Genomic DNA, 22599 nt, shown 5'->3' on the forward strand with positions numbered 1-22599 from the left:
TTTAAAATATTACCAACTGCAACTTCATAACAGATTAGCAGAATTGTCACTATACATTAAGGTGAGCTTTAGCTACACTTTCTTCCTTTCTATCCTGAATCTTTCTAGTTCCCCATTCTGCAGCAGTAACTTCTTTTTTATTAAAAATAAAATTAAAGGCAGTATCAAGAATTAAACAGGCCCCTTCAGTCCCAAAGTGAAAAAGTTCCCAATAACAGCAAGTACCTATACAATGGGATGGGGATGGGGTAGCTTAGTATGTTATTTAATATATATTAACTCAATTTCAAATCTTACACATACTAAAAAAACAATTTTAAAAAGTTGTCCACTTCCCATTTTAAGAGATTTAGAACTCAAAATGAAGCGTTAAGAGAAGCTTTGCTTTTGGTTCTTTGATGAAGTCAACACCTGCTGGCACTGAAATTTCTACACATACATGACAAAGCTTTCCAATCCATCTTCAATGACTCAGAGATATGTACGGCTTTGGGAGTTAAAGGGAGTGCATATTTTCTGAAATAAATAAATAAAAACCTCAGGCTATGTATTTCCTTTATTTGGCCATACCATTCCCCTCCACTTCATTTTAGGACTTCAAGTGAAACAGCTGACCCCAAAGAAACCCACTGCAAATTAATTAACAGAAAGGAGACAGGGGAAGAAGGATCAAAGATGTACCTTTGGCACTGCTTTCTTCCCTCCCTGTCCCAAAGAAGACATAGCCTAGATCATCAGTTTAGATCAACTTTCAGACAGCTAGGAGGAGGAGGACGAGGAAAAACCCTTTCCTCTCATGCATGTTAACTTTACTTTTCAAGTGATACGCTCCACTCCCAAGTAACCTTTTGTAAAACTGTCTCAAGTTACAGCATGCAGAGATGGAGAACTGAAGTTGCTCCTACTGACTACCAGAATTTAAAAAATTCCTCAGCAATTTTTTTCTTGCTTCAACTTTCCTTCCTTGTTCCTCCGCAGATGCTTAAGAGAGTGACCAAGTCACTGCTCAGGTGATCTTCTGTGCAAAGAAATCAACATCACTTTCCAAACACTTCACAAGGAGGCAGATGCACCTCTTCAAATACCTTCTCCTCTAAACACACTTAACATTTTTCCCCCCAATCAACTTAAACCCATTCAGCTACACTATGCAGAATATTCCATAAGAGCCATGTTAGCAAGAAAAGAAATACACACCCCATTTTCCTATTGGAAGCCTCCTTTCAAGAACATTTCAGACTGTGTCAGCACTTGCCAGAGGAAGCATGGCACCAGCTGACGGCACACTGCCCCTGGCTTGCTTGACTCTAAGAGGTTCCTCCTAAGCAACTGGGAAAGTCCCAAACACAGTCTACTGATGCAAACACCAGTAGTACCTCGTGTATGATTTCATGCTTTTCTCCAAATTGCATATGAAAATGTTCAGTGGTGGGTTTTCAATCACCTTAACATGACCTGGTTCATCCTGCATCATTCTCATTACCTAATCAAAATACGATATGCTACTTAAGGTAAGAACAGTATTCTATTAACTGTGCAGTGATGTATTAATTGACAAGTAATTTTATAGAAGGGTAAAGTCCAATTTCTCAATTACTCATTGCATTTGCTTATCTTAGAAATTTTGAATTTTGATTTTCTGGGAAATCAGAAATAGGAATGCAAGAAAGAAAATGCAGAATGTTAATTAAGAGTAGTCAAAAAAAAAACAAAAACACCCACCACCACAGTTCATTCTTACACTAATATTCTAAAAACAAACAAACAAAAATAATTTAAAAAACAATTACCTAAAGAAATTTTATATACTGTTCAAAAAACAAAGAATATTGTAGAATAACTGCTTCATTTCTATTAGACCAGTAAAACGATCTACTTTGCCCTAACTGCAAAAGGACCTCAAGAATGAACATTTCAGTTGCTCATTACTTACTTACAAAGAAATTTCATGCTCCTTGGCCATAAAATCAGCATATTACACAAATTACATGGAAATCCTTTTTAAAAAAAAATTATGCTTAAAGCTCAAATTCTAGTTCTCATGCAGCATTCCCCCAAGATATTAATTCAAGTTCTAAATGGAGGAAAGCTGCATATATATATATGCGTGTATGCATATGTATATATATATGTATATATTCTATATAAAAGTGTAAGTGTTTAAAGCCATTTATAGTAGCTAATAACTCTGTACTGAACAGGAAGAATAAAAGTAAACTCTAAAGGCTCATCCATTCAAAAAAGCCAAACTATTTTGAACTGTAATCTATGGCAATAGTTCAAACATATCAGGATGAAAATTATACCAGATGATTGAAAAGAAACATGGGAGCTTTCTCATTTTGTAAGATCAATAAATACATTAATTAACAAATACTTTTTATAAAACACTATGTTTTTGGGGAGCCTTTCAGTTTGCTAATTTACTGGTAGCTCTGAATCCAATCCTGCGCAAGACTAAAAAACTAAAAATAACTTCTTTGCCAAGTTAATCATACAGAACATTTTGGCTCAAAAGACATTAAAAACACCTAATTACTGAAATTGATTTGTTCCCTATAAGAATGAAAGCAGATAATAGGAGCAATGTGAGACTGATGTTCACTAATATGATCAAGAGACTAATTATTATCCATGAATCATTTGTAGCATTCAAAACTTGATTAATGTCAGGTCAAGTTTAACATGTGATAGGTTTTATTAGTAATGCTCCGCTATCCCACAGCTTGTCAGTTTAAGCGAATGCCATCTGTTACGCAGAGGAATAGCCAAGAGTCCAAACAAAAGCACGGTGGATACAACTGGTCATTGAAGACATTTTAATCATTCCATAAGGGAGCTATGCTAATAATTTGTAGTGCAGTAGACAAGAATCCAACACAAAAGCACCTGGTAAAGATAAGACATTAATCACCCAGAGAGTTAGTTTGTAAAGTATGCTTTGATCATTTTAAAGCTTGACCAAAGGAATGTCACAATTTGATCAATCTCCAGTAGCAACAATTCTGTTGCAAGTGGAAAAAATTCTGTTGTGAGAGCATGCGCACCTTCCTCTTAACAGTCTATTTGTCACCCTCAGGGTGCATTCTTGTATGGAACACAGTATGCTATCCTTTAAATCATCAGTCATGATATTTGGAGAATCATAGAATATTGCAAGTTGGAAGGGACCCACAAGGATCACTGAGTCCAACTCCTGGCTCCACAAAGGACCACCCAAAATTCAAACCCTATATACACTGAATGTACCATCCAGAAGGATACTGTGAGAAACAGTACTGAAAGCTTTGATGAACTCCAAAGAGATAACACCAACTGGCTTCATTCCCTTGGTCAACTAGGTAGACAACTGTCATAAAAAGACATCAAGTTTGTTAAATATTCACCTTGTGAACCTGTGCTAGCTGTGACCAATGATTGCATAGTCTTTCAGGTGTTATTGAGTAACTCGTAGAATAACCTTTTCTACAATTTTGCCAGGAATCAAAGACTGACAGGCCTGTCCTCTGAAGGATTAACCAGCTCCTGGACTGATATGCTGGCATCTATACCGACCAATCTGCAGCTACTGCTTGCTTCATTGACCCAGTACCCAAAGATCCAATAGCCCCCTAGACTCAGGGTTTTCCAACATGCATGGCGAGGTTACAGAGAACATAGTGATCTAAGGTATGGGTAGCACTTCTGCCTACTGCACACTCTGTTCACTTACAAGAGGCTGTATTAAACACCGAATGCAGTCATCAAGGAGGTAACATCCTGCAATTGCTTTTCTTTTTGTACCTCTCAAGCTTTAAGGTATTGGGATGGGATTTTTGTTTGTGTTTTTTAGTGTTTGTGTATGTTGTACTTCTGAGGGTGTTTGTTTGTTTGTTTGTTTTTACCAAAAATGTGCTATAAAGAACTCCTCTGCATCCTGCTCAGATGCACCCTTTGCATTGCAACAAGTGACACATATCACTGCAGCTGGCTTTGACCAAGTAGCCATTTTAAAGTCAGCTGGGCTCTCTACCAACCAGCAATCAGGACTGGTCTTTCACCCCTCCACTTCTAGCAATTTGGAAAGGCAACAGGATAGCACAGGTTGTCATAAGACAGGTACAACAGTTAGCTGCCCAGTTAGCCTGACGTAATGAAAAACCCAAATGGGTGAACTGCCAAAGATGGGTGAGAGCTGCACTGTCCTGGAAACTGAAGGAAGGAGACCTCAAGGCACCTCCAAATGAAGATTCTTCTGCTTCAGTTACATCTGATTCCTTTTCATATAGGCTGCTTTAAGGCAAGAGAAGGGCATAGATGATCTATCTCATACCACTTGTAATCAGCTGCTAACCTCACTGGAACTAATGGAATCACTGGGCACAGCATGTGAGTATACATAAAAAGAGAAGACATGACTAAAAGGATGAGAACTTGCATACGCCTCATCTGCTGTAAGGCACTCAACCCTGCTCAGTTCCAGCAGGGCTATGGGGAAACACAAGCTGCATGCAGCTGGATGAACTGGGTCTGGTTAGCCATACACTGACTCTTTGATGTCTTCCTTTGAACCAACCACTGAAAACTTAGTCAAACACAGATGGAGACAATAAACGAAACTATCTTACAGTATTATTTCTTCCCACTCTCTTTCTTCTCAGACTTAATAAAGAGATACCAGATTTATAGGATCGTTTCTCCTTCTTATGCATCAATGAAAGTGTAATTCAAGTACATATGCCCCTAACTAACAGCTCATGTAGTGACAACATGCTAGGAGACAATGAAACAAATTGATGTTCCACAAGAAAATACTTACAGTTACCTATGTTGTGGTTATTAATAACTGCAAGAAAAAATCTGCAATAGGCTCACTTTCTGGGTTTCCCAGCACTTTATGGGTAGGGAGCTTTATCAGCAGTCATTTTCCTTGTGTACAGCACATTCACACTCCTGCAGCATGGCAGGAGCTGATCTGTTATAAATCTCACCTGGTCACTCCATGAAACTTTCACAAGCTCTCCACTACTAATGACAGGAGCAGCAAGGCTGAAGTAACATGAAGAGGCAGTGGGCAGGTGCATGCACAGTGAGAAAGGAGAATGACCTCATTCCATCTGGGTTTGCTCTTGCACCTGCGTACTCTTCTCTAATCTAGTTAGAATTGTAGCAGGAGAACTGACAGAAACATTTATTTACCACACAGCTACAACAGCCATTTCAGATGTATTACAAATATGTTCTCCTCTGATGGCTCTCTTGTACTCAAAGTAGATGAAGCTGAAAAGACAAGATTCAGGCTGCCATCAGCATGATCTGTACTTCAAGTCAGTTTTTGCTCTGTTTTCTGGCTAGAGCAAAGATTGCAAAGATTCCTTGATGTCTTCACATATAAGCTAAGTGCTCTGACAATTTGGTGGTAGTAGGCCACAGATAAAAAACAACACTGTAATTTAAAAAAAAACATAGCTACTATACAACTTTTTACTTCATCATTTGCACATGTAATTTCATAGCTTATAACTTAAAGGAACCCAAAGTAACAATGCCTGTGCATTTGCATTCTAACTAGTGACATGTCTCTTCATTGATTTTCTTTCAGAAGAGCAGTTCTGGCAGGAAAGTCTCTACCAGAACCTACCTATTCATTCAAGAACAGGAAGGAAACAAACATTACTGTTGATATTCATGTGACAGGGAAAGAGCAGCACCTACAAAGAAGAAAGTCAGAGACTGATCCCTGTCTGCAGCCTGCTGTATGTCCATCACTGAGGCAACTCCCAGCAAAAACAAGCACCACCTCCCCCCTCCTCCCCTCCACTGGATGCTTAGTACATTCCCAGCCCCATTAGAACAGCTGCTAGTTTCACAAAAGAGTGTTATCTGCTTCTTTCGCAGAGGACTTAAGAGAAATCATACATATCACTGGAAACCTGCTTCTTAATCTTGTCTAGTAGCTCTAAAAGATGTAAGCAAAAGCCACTTCCAGATAGAAAATTAGCTAAATGTTACTGCAGTCTGCGATGGGATGCAACCTCTGACAGTGAAAAGGTGAAACCACCACATTATGTTGAGTTCATCATCCATCTGCACGGGAAAAAAATGCTGCAGTGAACAACAGTAAAACAAACTGCAGTGGGGGAAGGGAACCAAGTTTGATGGTTTTATCTATTTTTTAATCCGGTTTTGGTTCTACAACTAATTTATTAAATGTCATCTGCAAGGATGCTACTAATGGTGGCTGTATGCTTTGTTCCTTACTATTTGAACACGGACATTCTGCAAAGAGGTAGAGAGAACACCACAAGAAGAGTCCCACTGAGCTATCAGCAGTTTGCTGCTTCTGCTTGAGCAAATCCAAAGGTCATGCACCTAATATATTCAAAACAATACCCAAGAATAACAAGACTGCTATGCGTGTTAATGCTTGATTTGACAGCACATCTGCATTACTGAATTCAAAATAAGCATTAGGCATTTCTCGCTGTCAATCTCTTCTCAGAAGCACAATTGAGAAATTGACATCAATTACCTAAGATGTTTTCAAATGCTTCTTTCAAATAAGAGAAATAGGCTGCTACAAGAAAGTTTAATTGACTTTTGCGGTAGCCTCTAAATGGGATAAACATGGATTTTTCAAGGCTAAGAAGGAATACTATGGCTAAACAGCAATAAGCTTTCATGTTTATTTTACCTGATGAAGAAACAAAGCACAGCGTAACTGTTTAACTTACTGTGCTCTTTCAGTTTTCTATTCCGACTTGCAATGTACCATGTTTCTTCTTTTAGGGATTGGGACTTTGTCCACATCCTTTTCCCCTCCAATCATCATCATCCCTGAGTAATAACTGCCAGGAATCGTACGTATACCTGCCTGAAACTAGAATCCCATTGGAGTTAGAAGGTGCCATCAGCAAATTCTTAGATCTGTTTATAAATATGTTAAGGAATGGATGGCAGAGACACTATAAAGTCTTTGTAATCCTATATCCTGCATAGAACAAGATTCTACCCACTAATGCTAGGAAGCTCCTCTCTGGTTTTGATCAAATATAACACCAACCAAAGTTCTTCTGATGTCAAAAGCAGCAGACATTGAGCTGAATAGGAGACCTTACAAATACGGCGAAGTACATTGATTCTCTAAATGATTTTCTAACGTTATAAATCTGATAGCATTTATTTGTCATCTAGCCCCTGCATAAACTGCTATAGCATAATCTGGTCTCTGGTTGTCAAGGACTTAGATAGGCATGTTTTAATTAAATCAGATAATTAAGGATCATGTTTTATTAGGCATTTCCACTAAGACTCACGAACTATGCCAATTATGCAAGTGTGTACACACAATAATTCAATTAGATATAAAACGGATACTCAAGAATACAAAGTCTGCGTACAATTACTACTATAATGCCTGATTGAAACCCAGATACTATACTCCACCAGGCCTCAACGCAGTGATTTTAACACAAAATATTGCTACTACTGTATTTTGGATATTTAAAAACAACTGATCTTTCTGCTATGCAATGGCACGTAAGCGCTTAGTCTGCTATGAAGTTGAATTAAGACTTGCCATGTTATGGCCTTAAGAATAAAACACTGTGATTTAGATGTTTAATAGTTCTTAATATTAAAAAAAAAAAAAAGATAAATTTCATACAAGATTTTTTTTCCTTGAAACTGGGCATATCACAAGAAATGAAAGAGCTAGCAGGGATGTCTTACAATCTTACATCACATAAAATTGTTTTAAATTTCACCCTTAGCTTACAAATTTCTTTGTGCTTTCACTCATTTTATCCAAATTAAGCACACGTCCCTTGAAAATCCTTCCAATACAAGGAGGCTGATGGCTTCCCTGTGGAGTGCTATTGCCAGGAGGCAGTTTGGAAAGTGACAGGCTGTGAAGAGGTACAACGGGCAATATTAAACAGTTGCCCTTCACTTAATGTGCAGAGTGACCCACTTAGTCACCACAGCTGAGTCCTCTAATTCAGAAGATTTCAAATGCACCAATTCAATTGCCCATACTGGAAACCAACTGGCAATTAGGTCCAAACAGATTTGCATTTTTTTCTGCTTCAGAACAAAACACAAAACTGAAAATAGAAGTCACTGTTAAATACCTGTAGATATTTTTTTCTACTTAGAAAGGTATATGATTTTCCATTGCCCAAAAATACAGAAAAAAAAATCATTTATAAAAATTTTAAACCATTTAAAGTTGATGCTAAAATGTCAAAAATGGAGCACGTCCTATTCTGATGTCTAAACTCACAATGTGCAAAAAGTATAATGCTTCATCCATAGATGTTTACTTCTCTGTAAATTTTGTTTTCTTTCCCACACATCAGCTTCAAAAGCCATAATTATACATTTCACATCTGAATTATGCTATATTAATTTAATTTGTACCACTAGCATGGACCACTTTTTATGAAAATAATCCTTCACGAAAGTATTCAAGATTGTTTGTTTTAACTTCACCAGGTCAAAAATATAACTAATGCGTGAATAATTTCTTAAATCAAAGGCAAAAACTCATTTCACCTTTTCTCCAACCCACATTATTCTGTGCTGAATATTATATTTACTCTTTAACATCGCAAATAATAATAATCCAAAGCAAGCAGCCTAATCCTTCTGTTAACTCCAGGAAACGAACACAGATTCTTGTTCATAAATAGGTCTCCTCAAATGACTCCATCAGAACAAAGAGGCTAAAAGTTAGTCACATATTAATAATTTTTTTTTTTCTTGGATCTTGGAGCACCTTTTGGTGGCTGGAAGGCCTGGCTCTGGACAGTGGCATTCCTTGAGCAAAGAGATCACAGTTAATCATCTACCAGGGAAGCCAAGCTTCTGGAGGTATACAAACCTCTAAGAGAAGCCTTTCCCTCACCTCAACCTTCACAGAAGGTTTTGCCTGGACTAAGCAGGTTTCCTAGGGGAGATACAAACCACAAGCTTCTATATGAACCGATGTCCAAAACTACACAAAGTGGCACAGGTAGACAGCACTGGGTAATTAGGTATTTGCTCACTGTGCCAAGTGAAACACGTAGAAGTGGTGCTAAGGAATATGGTTTAGTGAGCAGTATTGGTGGTAGGTGTACGGTTGTTTAGATGACCTCAGAGCTCTTTTTCCAACTTTAATGATTCTACGATTCTATTCTATGATTCTATAGACAAACAGTTCATCACGTAAAACAATGTCTGCCTGACCAACTTCCTTCACCTAATTAAGGATCAGTAAATATATGTCTTTACTCAATATCACCAGAGGTACTCTAAATCGGCTATGCAGAGTCAACGAATTCTCAAGCACTGGTGATAAAGCCCTAAACTGCAAGCTCATGCAATCTGAAAAAGAAAAAACAGCAGCTTCCTTGCACCGCAGAGAGTGGAGAAACCCTCAGAGGCAGCTGGGCACCCCACCAATCCTGGCCTGAATTGTTCCTGCTTACCCACATGCTCTTGCATCCAGAAATTACATCTACCAAGCTGCACCCACATCATCCCAGTGCTGCAGCTGACTGCATGAAATATCTCAGTTCAAGCTCTAAATTAAAAGTGCTAGCAATCTGCATCCATGCTCAAGAGTAATTGTACAATCATTTATTTCATTTTACAATTTACTAAGCTTTCATTTCATCTGGTTCATTGCCCTTCGCTTCAAAATTCACAGGACAGATCATTTTGAAAAACATGCTGGGATTCAGGAACAGCTGCCAACTGAAGACTCTGTATCCTAACACAGGTACATAATTCAAGCTTCTTACTCACTACTTGTGTACCAGGTTTATCAGGTCAGTCCTTACTTGCATTTACAGGAAGAACAGCACTGTGATGACTTCAGTGAGAATGACCACCAGCACAAAAACAACTATGAGTGGAGTAAGGCAACACTACAGGAGATTTAAAAGGACAAAGTGATGAAAAATTACAGAGTAAAGAAATAAAAGCAAATGCAAAAAAGCAATAGAGGTGAGAGGGTTTAGAAGATCATTTAAAGGAGACGAGATGATAACCAGGCCAGAAAGCTAGAACAGATAGAGAAAGGACTATGGTGTAGGCCAGACATCGATGAGTGACTGCTAGCTCTGCATGAGGAAGCACAGGACTGAAAGTTGAGCTGAACATGCTACTCCTGAAGGCATAGAAAACAAAAACAAAACCAAAGGAAATAAGTCTTTTTGGCATAAAAAACGTTCCAGATGGAAACATTCTCCCTCCACCCAGATATGGAATTCAAAGATACAACATACACTTCAGCCACCTCCATTCCTACCCACTGTTTCCCTACAGATTCTATCCCAGGTCTGCAGACCTTCACCAGTTTTTTGTCCACAGGCCACTTGGTGGTCATTTACAGTCAGTTTTGAGTTAACTTATTCCTGTCTGAATGCAGAGCTGATATGCCCACATATTCTGCCCTTTTCAGTACTGCATCCAATCAATTTTAAGCACGCAAATGCTAGCTTATAAATGTCTCAGTTGCCTGTAAAAAATTTCACACCAACATCAACAAGTCATGCACTTAATTTTCTTCTTCATAAAGAAGGTTATACAACCTCTTGGTTTTCTGAAGCATACCACCTCAACAGTGGTTACATGCTTATTCGTACAGCATTTTTAAACAGTCTTTTTCTAACTACAACGATGTCAGCTTACAAAAATAAATAAAAATCCAAATGTTCAAGGAAAAAAAAAAGGAAGCCCTCTCTACAAAAAACAGCACAAAACAAGAAGAATCACGGATACAAAGTGAGTGATCTGTCAGTTCACAGGTTTGACTGAAAACTTTCAGAAAGACCATTTAATCTTTTAACAGAGATTACTCACCTTCATTTCAATCCCTCTAGGACCAGCTGTCATTGTAAGATCAGATAATTGTCTGAGAACTGACAAGTCCTTGATATACAGCATGCTAGCATTTGGAAAAGGTTGTTCATTTGACCTGTATCATTGTTTAACCTTTAGCCCTATTGTTCCATCGAGAGCGAACAGCACAATTCTCCATGGGACTACAAAAAAGGAAACTTCTTTTTCCAGCCACACCAGAAAGCACAGACACTAGACATGAGGCTCCAGTAATGATCCAGACTTTGCCTGCCCACACAGAAAAGCTTTGGAAAAGAACTGCAGATTGGCTTAGCCAATGGAAACCAAACATTTGCGTCATTTCTAAGAACTTAATTCTTTCTTCCCTACGTAACTGTACTTCCTCTCTTCAAAAAATGAAGATAAACTCCCTGTTGAAAGTCCTAAAATATTCGTACAAATAGAAGGCTAAGCTAAGGCTCAAAGACTAAGAATATACAGCAAAAAAAGCATTAATCTTTTTGATTCTTCAATATTTTAACATCAAGGAAATCTTAAACTCAGTTTCTTCCACCAACTGCTGTCATCCTTACATGACTGGAGGAAGAGTTGGTGGAATGGGACATATATCACACACTAATATACACCAGGAACACAAGCTGGACAACCAAAGTGACAAATGATGCCAGTGTCAGGACAACCAGTAAATAGGCAAAATTGCTCATAAATACCCTATTAAAAGAATCTGGAAGTTTCGTTGTACAATGAAAGGCCAAAGTGCCCATAGATTGTATCTGTTCCCAGCTAACATTAAAAAAATAAAACATTCAATGATTCTTTGTTTATAAAAGCATACAAATCTAGTGCCACTACTTCCATCAATATCAAATATCAATATTCAGTAATGTAACATTTTCAGAGATTTGGAGAACCTATAGCATACCCCTAGGTGATTGCCCCTTTCTTTTCTTACTCTTATCCAACTTCAATCTCATTAAAAATCAAAAGTCCGTCAAAGCCTCTTAAAATAACATTCAAGATAACATCGTAGAGATCCTAGCCCTTACTTCCAAAACGTAGTACTAACAACAAAGGGCAAGGCAAAAGGATAAACGTTGCCATAGTACTTTATAATTGCAACTTTAAAAGTGCTTTTCACTTAGCAGACAATTGATTTTCAGACTGGAAAAAATGAGCCATTACTCTTAAATCTGGTTAATACCAGATCCAAATCCATAACTTCAAGAACTATTTCATTATTTGAGAAATTATATAACACAAGAAGATTCACTCCTGTTTCAAGTGATTTCTTCACTGAAAGTAACTAAACCCATGCAGACAAAAGTCCACACTGGTATAATTCATAGCAGAGTAGGCGGCTAGAACTTCCAAATACAGTGCTGAGACTCCTGGCCTTATTCAGTATTCTTCCTACAACCCACCTAGACAAACACCCATTTATTCATACACGGTACTGTTAAGAACAGTCAACATCAGCTTGCAATTAGGAACACTACCTGCTAACTCTGTTCACAGAAAGGACTGAGGGAGTGAGCCCCTGAAAAGAAAGTACACAGCATTTATTTTTGACTGATTCAAACTGAGACCAGGGAACATATTTCAAAAGCGGAAGTCTCTTAAAGACCTCTGATCAAGAAAGGATTCTGCTAGATCCCTTCTAAAAAAAAGAAAGGACCCCACTGTTCTTACAGAAGAACAAGCAAATGGAAAATTAAGTACAAGAAAAAGATCTACCTGAGTAAGTCCTATTCATCTGTCCTTTAGCATTCATTTTATTGGCATCATCTCTGGAGACGGATTGATGTATTCAATGAGTCAATCCAAACATGAGCAGACTTAGAAGCCAGGAAGGATTCCCTGGCTCTCTCCAGGCCCTTGCTGTGCTGCACACAGAGTTGGTAAACCCTATCAAAACATCTGTCACTGACGCAGAAGAAACCCAGCCTGTTCTCTCCATTTCACTAATGAGGTGTTCAAAGCTATGAGTACACTTGTTGCTATAGCTGCAGAGATGACTGCAAAAAACATAGTAAAAAGGTCTCCAGCAAAGCAATACGATTTTTAAGTACTTCTTTTTCAGGACAGGGCAACAATTCTAAACAATAGTCTACTCTAACCATAATTAAAAATTCTTTTTGCAAAGCTGTCATGAGTACAAAAATCTCTTTGCATCACTATCCCAAGGAGCATTAGAGAAGTCAGATAACTCATCAAGTTCACAGAACAAATGAGATGAAAATTGTATTTTTTATCTAAGTAAGAGCAGCAGTAATTAGTCTAAATAATACTAGTCTGAATATTTTGAAAACATATTTTTATAAATGCAATTATTTTGAACAGGTATGGATTTGAAATAAATTCTGAATCTGTGAAGGTTTCCCTTAAACATTTCAACCCCACACCAATGCTGATAGTGCTACCTCAGATTGCCTACAGTTATCACAGGGCATATAAACAATACATAGGTAATGACAAAAAACTTCTTTCTTACTAAAAACAACGATAGTATTTAAAGCCTTTTAGCAGTTTTCAGTTATGTCAGTAGGACAGTTAATGTATTTCACTATCCAGCGGTCACTTTAAATCAGGACAAAGACTGTTTAAAACATATTAAGTATATTGTACAAAAAATAAGATACAAATGTCTGTGGTTATTTCAAACCCAAAATGCAGAAAGCAAAGCAGTGCTCCATCGTCGTCTTTAAAGATGACTTTAAAGTTGATTATAATTTGCTCACTGAGCTGCACAGGAACCTCAAACGCACATTACAACGTCCTTACAGTTTTACCTCGTACCACAGACTTACTGCTATGTTCAGGTAACACATTTTGAAAGTTTCAATTAAGTCATAAAAACTAACGAGGTATCCGTGCCTTGCACTTTCAGATGCTCTGCTCTCAGACTGCCCAGTCACCACCATCTCTGTTTCAAGGTATATTCATTGCTTACAAAAAGCATCAGAACTGCTAGAGAAAAAAGGAAGCACCAGAGAAAAGAAATAAACACCTCATAGCCCCAGTGTGTAAAGCAGTTACTGAATTTTATACAGACTAATAGGAGGGGGGATTATTAAGTGACACAAAAAAAAAAAAAGATTTATTTTTTTTAACCCAGGATATTACTTGCCTTATTTTCTTACCATCTTGATCTATAATATGTATAGAGTAGGTAAATCATAACTGTTTGAAATAATTAAAATAAGAGAAAAATAACTGACGCTCTGCAGCACTGGGTAACTCTACCCCTGCTGCTCTCTCTGTGTATGTCTAACTGTTGTATGTAGCAACATTTAAAAAAATATTTTAAAAATAGTCAGGAAACTTCTTCACCCCATAATTCACAAGTTCATCAAACCTTGTGTCAAAGACACGGACACAAGAAAAAAATAAGCACTGCAATAATGTCCAAACACTGATGTCAAACGAAATTATAAATCTACCATAAAGCAAATTCTAGTCCCGTGTATTTTATTTTCCTCATCAGTACTGTCCAACAATAAAGCATCAACTATAAGGCCTTCACTATCTTAAAGAGTTTATATGGAAAATTTGCCTAAGAAGAGAAAGGCCAGTAAACACAATCGCCCCAACACTGACTGAAAAAATGCTGTAGCCAGAACATTGTTAAAGAAGATTGTTAAAATCCAATACATGGCCGATTCAGAAACCTCGTTTAAACAGGAAAATAAAGCAGTTGAACCTAATTTTCTTTTCCTAGTTTATGGGAAGGTGGTGACATTTTCAATAGTCATCTTCTGGCTGGTTCTAAGCTGTACTGCACAAAGCTACAGTACAAAGTATATTTTGATGATTTTTGAAATTTACCTCCTGACAGCAATCGGCTCTTAGCAGATAGGCTGCCAGCAGTCAACAACTTCATGTGTCAAATAATGATTAGATATAACTTGACAGAGATTTGTTTATAGATGCGTTGTACCCAGAGAGTTTCCTAGGAATGCTTCCATGCATGTTTTCCCTGTGATTTTTAAATAATCTTGAACTCCAATTTAAGAAACAGGTTCAAGAAACCATTAATAGAAGAAACCAATTTTTAATCACGTTTTCCTTTCTTACAAGTTCCTTTCAATTGCAAGCTCAAAATTCCATGCCTCAGTCAAACAGCCTTTTACCTCCAAGAAAAGTTTACATTAAATTAATAATGGTGACAATATTATGTTACATAAATTATACAAAAAACAACACTACTCATCAGAGAAGTGATCAAAACACAGTGCTTTATGCATACAACCTTCTGACAGAATTGCTTATGATTCAAACTTCCCCGAGACTGTCACTGTGTCAGGCTTCTTGAAAGTCCAACTTATGTTCATCACTCTATTGAGTTTTCAGCCACCTCCTGGCTAGCCAAAACTCCACTACTGCTCCTGCTGGGGGAAGACTTATTGCCTGCTAAAAGCTCTAGGTAATGACAAAAGCAAATGGAAGCTAACAATTGGATATTCACTGTGTTGGTTAGATATGGGACCCATTCTAACAGCAGCACTGACAAAAAAAGAGTTACTCTAGACAAAAGTATTATTCAGTTAATTCACAGAATAAAACTGTTTTACAGAATATTACACTACTACTTTACTGAAGAACAGAGTGTAAATGAAATACAGAAATTCACATATATATTTGCAAGTCACATGCTCTACTTCGGAAGATGTGGGGCAGTATTTTAATAAGCAAGATGTAGAGGTGCTAACCAACATGGGCTCAGTAATCACTGCTGAAGAGCACGTGGGAGTTCAAGCACAACTCATGATTCTTATACCAGTGCCAAACGAGGACTGGAAGCAGAAAAGAAAGTTATATTCTTACATACAAAAGAGGATAGTATGAACAATACAACTCTCTAGCCTTCCCATAAGCTAGGAGCCATTTCAGACTGATGATTCTGTATCTTCATTTGATACTACCAAATAAAAGAACTGGTGTTACCCACACAGGTTTTAAATATAGGAAAAGAGGAATTCAGAAGTAATAGGTAGAACCAAAATTGCCCTTTAGGACCAAAAAAAAAAAAAAAGTTCAACACTTGGTTAGTAGAGGAACTTGCAGAGAACTAGAAAAAAAAAATTAAAAAAAAAAGGAAAAAAGTGTAGGGAAAACCTACACTGAACACTGCATTGTTGCCCTCTGCACCTTAACATAAAAACCTAAAATTGAGTTTACCTTTCTTGAAGCGTAAATGTCAAAAAATGGTTTGTTTCGAACACTGAATGGTTCCTGTGCTTTGTCAATGTGACCAGTCTTCATTTTTTCATGCCGTGGAAATATAATCTCTTTCTCTATACATGAAAGTCGAACATTAAAATCACAGTCTCCAACTGGCTGCCCCTGTCAAATTAACAAAATCAGTATTAAAACCAGACACTTAGCAAATTATTGGAACAGTAAGTATTCCTTACACCACATCTAGAATCATACAGACACAAAAAACATTCAAATCAAATCACTACCACACATTTTTTGCCATGTATTTGGTTTCCAAGCCTTTGTCTCAGGTTGTGAGAGACTTAATGAAATCAAAGTTCACAGAAAGATAAAAACCCACAATATGCATTCAAGCATATATGAATTAAACTAAACACTTGCAAATTCAGCTAAAAAATCTTAAATAATTGAATAGCCTTGGTTATATAGCAATTCCATACTTTTGTACACAGTTTCCTTCTGAAACCATTCAGCACATTTTATTCCTAATATTTTTAAAGTCAAAACAACACTGCATTTCACATAGTTAAGCAAAACCCTCCTTAAATGTACCACAGTGTTATTTAGAAAGAAGAGGAATTACATATATGTTACCTTTTCTGTCATAGGAAAGAGAAAACTATAGCTGCCGTTGGAAAATATGCCAATAAATACTGGCTGCAGAAACACACAGAATACGTGATAGTTCAGTCCTACTGATACAAAGCAGCAATTTCACATCACTCTTTGCACACTGATGCAGTGAACCAGTCGGTACAACCATTCTAAATATGCATGTTGTGCTGCCTTTGCTTCGGCAACCCCTGATTAATGTCCCGTCGTGAAGTGCTCAGACAGCCCCGGCCAGATCACACGCTTTTATGACACCAATGTGGTGAGCAGCAAGTGGCGTTTATTGCAAGCAACACACTCTTCTTATAGTTGTCCCTTATATCATAGTGCTACTAATCACCCTTGCTATGGTTATCTGTGCCCAATAGACGTGTGGCATGTCTTGTCTTGCCATGTCTCATCATGGTTTCTCATGAGTCAAGGAGCCCCCGCAGAGCCTGATGACTTCCACAGCCCCCCTTTCATGTATTCATTAACCATGCAAGGGGCCCACACAGATCCTGTTATGCCTGGTGACCTTGACAGCCCCTGCTTTACGTATTTCGTTGACTACATCTCCAACTTGCGTATTTCGTTAACTACAATGTTGCAATAATAGTTGCTTATAATGGAATTTAATGTGTTTTGAACATTAGATGGTGACAAGAACACACTGTGGATTTCATTTCGTGAAAATGAGCAAAAATTCTAAAGTCTGTCTCAATGCAATGAGTCCCTTTCAAAGAACTAAGGCATATAATTCATACATCTGCATTAGTGCAAAGGATACCCAGCACAGGAAGTTATTTATATGAAATCATCCCTCATTTTGCCACCTCATTCACACACACAAAAAACTTGGGAAAACCATCTCTTCCACTGTCTGCAGAGAATAAGCCCAAAGAGCTTCAGCTTCAATACCAGAATTTTTCAAAAGGCTGAAGGCAATGAGCACAGAGAGGGATGTGTGTCACCCTGAGCATAGGAGGAGATCACAGCCACCAGACAGATGAGCAGAAAACCAGAAACCAAGCCACATAAAGCACAATGAGAAGAGAAAGGGAAGGAGAATCTACAAGACAGAAAGCTCCACTAGAACACGTGACAATATTCTGAAAGAATAGCAAGCAGGTAAATGTAAAAAACCAACCAGGCAACCTGATCTAGTGCCTGATTTAGCAGCGGCCAACCCTGCCCACAGCACAGCAATTGGATGGCCTCTGCGGTCCCTTCCAACCCAAGCCATTCTATGACATCCTGAAGGAGTATGCAAAGGTAAGAGAGAGAATGATTATGTTCTGGGCAAGTCTCTCGAGTCAGAGAAGAAGTGAACACCCGTGTTAGATTCAGGTGAGTTTAATCAAGCCCTTTCCAAACTCAAAAGGAAACACCACCACCCTGATCTTTGTAACAACCAGTTGAAGAATGCACATCTTTTTCCTGCAAAATATGTGATTTATTTTACATAACTTATTATCACTTTTTTCAATTTCATTATTATTATTTATTAACTGTTCCCTAAGTTTTAGCAAAATCTAACAGACACGCTCCCTTCCCTAAGGCAGCTTTCCCACACAGCCATGTTTCATGAGGTCTGAAAGAGCAAACAAGCTAATTAACTCCAAATATTTGAGCTTTGATGAGTTTCTTAAGAGTTTCTTTACAATGATTCATTCAGAAATGTTTTAGCACAGTGACTTCATTTCAACCCCTTCATAGTTAAATTAAAAACCAAGATGATTTCATATGCTCTACGAAAGAGCTGTATCACTTTCTTTTCCCTTAAATAATCCTTTCACATCTCACAGCTATTTGAAACTAATTATTTCCTGCAGCTCTGTCAATCATGTATTTTTATTCCAAAGCTTGTTAAGTAGAAGGTCTATCACATAAAGGTCAGAGCTAGGCTGACACAAGATTACATAAGATGGGAAAACACAAGTAATGCTACCAAGCAATTGCTTCATCAGTCAAGTAAATTAAGAATTAAAAAGTTAAGGAATATTTCATTCCCAGCTAAGTATAGCATATTAGAGGTAAGAAAATTAACGTAATGTTGAATTTAAATCAAGGACATGCTGAATAAAAAGAAGACTGGGAGAGGAAGGCTTTTACTGTTATTCATGATTCTCATAATCACAAGAAACGTTAATATGTAATGGATGCATTACAGTCACATCCAAAACCTTCAAGTGGTAAAATCTATCTATAAGCAAGTAAGTAGGAAAGCAATGCAAACCACAATAAATAATTTCTGGAGCCTGATAAAAGATGATGAGAATATTTAGTGTATAAGGCACGCATTTAGAAGTTCTCCAAAAACAAAACATCAATGCTTTCATAATTTTTCATAGAATCATAGAATCCCAAGGCTAGAAAAGACCTCTCAGATCATCCAGTCCAACCCTCCATCTATCACCAATATTTCCCCCTAAACAATGTCCCTCAGTACAACATCTCAATGTTTCTTGAGCACTTCCCTGGGCAGCCCGTTCCTGCGCCTGACCCTGAGTTTAAGCAATACATAGATGTTTTATTACTCTGAGCATTTGAGATTGAATTTCAGTGTGCAAGTTTCTATTTGTTTTTTGGTTTTTTTTGATAAGGATGAGGGTCAGCAGTGCCTAACAGCACAGTTACTGAAGCGTGAGATGGCAATTCCTGTTCTACACATTTTCATCCTAAAGTAAGTTTGCCAGCATGGAGTAAAGCACAATTAACAAGTAGCATGTGTTTCCCATCTATGCAAGAAAGTTACACTTCCCCCTCACAGAGATTAAAATGCATTCCAAAGCAAAATATCATTTAGAAGAGCATCAGGAAAGAGTTATCTGTTGACCCAATCTTTCTCCTGAGATTTTTTTTTTCCACCTGTTGTAACTTTGCACATAACACTACAAGGTCGCTCATGGTGTAAAGTGGGCTTGCAGTAGATATGACACATAAAAAGACTGTCTCAACTTTAAACACAATCCTCCACACAATCTCAAAATGTAAAACATCTCTAATGACCTTTGAAAACTACATAAGATTGAACTTTTCAATTTAAATTTACAGTATTTCAGACAAACTTATCAACTGAATCCACACCCATTAATCACACAAGAACCTAGTGTACCACAAGAGAAATATGTCAAAATATATGAATAAAAACGGAGCATGCAGCTCATTTAATATTTCTTGTCTTAGGGGGATGGGGAAAGGTGATCTATTTGCTGAAAGGAGCTAAAAGAAAAAAATTACAGTTCCAACAGGATCCCTCTTCTATGGATACTGAGAGAATGAATTTGGTCATATGTCAGGTTCTGTCTGATGCATCAGAAGAAGACAAACTGTAGCTACTGTGCCCATCAGGATCACAAAGACTGTCATGTTGAAGTTACAATCTGCTGGCTTCATGGCTATAAGAGTTGGTGAGTTACTTAGATTCCAGGTCAGCACAGACAGAAGATGGCAGGTAGCACTGAGAGGGGTCCAACAGGATAACAGGTCTTCTGCTGTATGTCCCACTGGGGAACCTCTCCCTCAGGAAGAAGCACAGCATCTCTGAGCAGCTGATGAAGCAGACAGGAGACAAGTCTCCATTCCGCCTTTAAGGCTGACCTTGTGGCAACTAAAACTTTGTAAATTTGGTGAGCTGCACGGTGAAAGTCCTTCACCTAGCTGGATGGAGTACAGATAACAAGAACAGGTGCACAGATGATAAATCCCACAAAAATACTTTCTATTAGAATTTGATGTTTATCTGGCTTCTGCAACACAACTGTAGTAGAAGGAAAAATAACGTGAATACTGTTGATAAGCAGCTTGGTCCAAGATAAACTGAGAATATTTACTCTCTTTGCCTATGAGATACGGTTCAAAGCCTACCTGCCTGCATAGTCTGTTCCATTTGCCTCCCCAAAGAAACACCTTGGAGATGAATAATTCAGCACACGCGTGCATACACGTTCCACACACATCTTCACTTATCGAGCCATAGCAGAACACATGTCACAACTGTCTTAGCTTTAATGATTGTGAGAGAAGAATAAAGAACAAGCGGGCTGAAATCCTACCCTGTGTTTAGCATTACTGTTGACAATTCAAGGCACCCACAGCTGACATCTGCATTTCCAACTAAAGCCCATTATTAGTTCTCCCATTTTCTGAAGACCTCACAGACAAATATCTTGCATTTAATACTTGTACTAATGGTCTGGCATGGATTGCTTCTGATTGTGCTTTCATAGATGTGGCCTTTTTTTTTTTATATACAGATAGATATCTATGCATAGCTTATACATAAAAACAAATCTGAGCATGCTGTTTCATTCTCCAAATAAGATTATTACTGTATTCAATCATCTAACTTTTTTTTTTTTTTTTTTTTTTTTGCATTTTTGAAGTTTTCTTTTCAAAACAGGACAAAAAAAAAAAAAGTATTAGAGAACTAAAATGTACTGAAGAATCACAATGTTTCCGTTTTTCTTCTCTAACAGAACGAGAGACAACCATTATAGTCTGAAAATTGAATTTGAAATGTGTTTTTTCTAAATTTATCCACCAAATATTAAGAACAGCTACATTAATGGCAAGGAATAAAGCTGCTTCAAAATGGTTTCTAAAATTTATATTGGCAATGAGGTACAGTATGTGAAGCACTGTTTCAATTTTACCAACTCAAGCAATGTGCTGCACAAACATAATTACTATTTATATGTTGCCACCTTAGACAATGAAAAAATGCTTTGATTTACCACAGAACAAAAATGGCTTGGGAAAGAGATCTATTAAAAGGATTACTTAAGACATGTATTCAACTATTTGTATTCCTTCTTCAGAAAAACATTTGGAATGAATCGAAGGAAGTTCATATTCCACGAGTAAACGTCAAGGCCTAACAGTTCACACTTGTTATTGTCAGCATACACAACTTGAACAAAACAGCAGGACTGTCAAAACAAGGACAAGCACCTAACCCACCTCTTTTGAGAACACAGCTGTAAGATAGGCACTGAAAGCTTAGGAGCAGCTACTTGGGGAACACAGACAACTCAGTCCAAATCATTGTTTGACTGCATGTACAGTGGTTTCATTCAGCACCTTTATAATCCTTATAAATCCTTCTGAGCCTTCAAAAACAAAACTCAAACCAGCAGATTTTACTGGGATGTAAATGACTAAAATCTGCAGGAATTATGTTCTAGTCTAGACTGGCTGCCTCCCTCAAGTATTTCAAGGAGTTGATGAACTTCCAATTTTTAATTACAGAATTCTAATAACCCACAGCTATAAAATAGACTCTCCATCATCATCATAGGGATATTTACACACAAAAAGATCTCACACTGTCCTCCCTCGGGAATCTAATTTTGAATAATTTATTTAGCATTGAATGTAGGCTATCTGCAAAATAAAATATTGAACACAAGGCTTTACTGCTTCTATTTTTTTCCTATGACTTATGCTAGCGCTGTTGATGCATGTAATATGTAGGCATCTTAACTGTGACAGCTACTACATGGCACAGACATCCTTTTCTGGTTTTGCCTCTGCTTTCCTTACACTCCCCCTTCCTTTTCACCAGCAATTCACATGACTCTTCTTAGGGTTAATTACTGATGGCTTTTACACTGATGTCTTTATGAAGAAGCACCATTCCTATGAGTTACAGAACCACAGGAAAATTTCTAAATCTTAAGAGATATTGTTCAGAGTGTTTCATACTTGAAAAAAATGTAAAAATCATTTTTTATAACAAAAATCACTCAAAAATAAGATTACTCATTACAGTAAGCATAATTCCCCTAAAATTAATTTGTATTAAAAAAAAATTCAACCTACAATTATCACTGGTTCACAAGTGTTTAAAGGGAACCACCTGCTTTTCCTAAATCATGATTGAACTAAAATGTAAGCATCTGCTTATAATAGATTTTATACTCCTGAAGACTTCAAAAGATAACTTAAGTACAT

The 22599-nt window shown here is 37.4% G+C and overlaps 1 protein-coding gene across 1 annotated transcript in view; it reads right to left on the bottom strand.

The window, feature by feature from the left end:
• RNGTT (RNA guanylyltransferase and 5'-phosphatase) overlaps window positions 1-22599 on the bottom strand; it is a 191722-nt gene that overhangs the window by 98660 nt on the left and 70463 nt on the right. The window contains exon 11 of the mRNA XM_042894031.1: window positions 16009-16173. Within this exon, the coding sequence (XP_042749965.1) occupies window positions 16009-16173 (165 nt within the window). The remainder of the gene's footprint in view (window positions 1-16008; window positions 16174-22599) is intronic.

This window comes from Lagopus leucura, unplaced genomic scaffold (assembly GCF_019238085.1).
Source record: "Lagopus leucura isolate 7727_CA_CO unplaced genomic scaffold, USGS_WTPT01 Super-Scaffold_73, whole genome shotgun sequence".
NCBI lineage: Eukaryota > Metazoa > Chordata > Aves > Galliformes > Phasianidae > Lagopus > Lagopus leucura.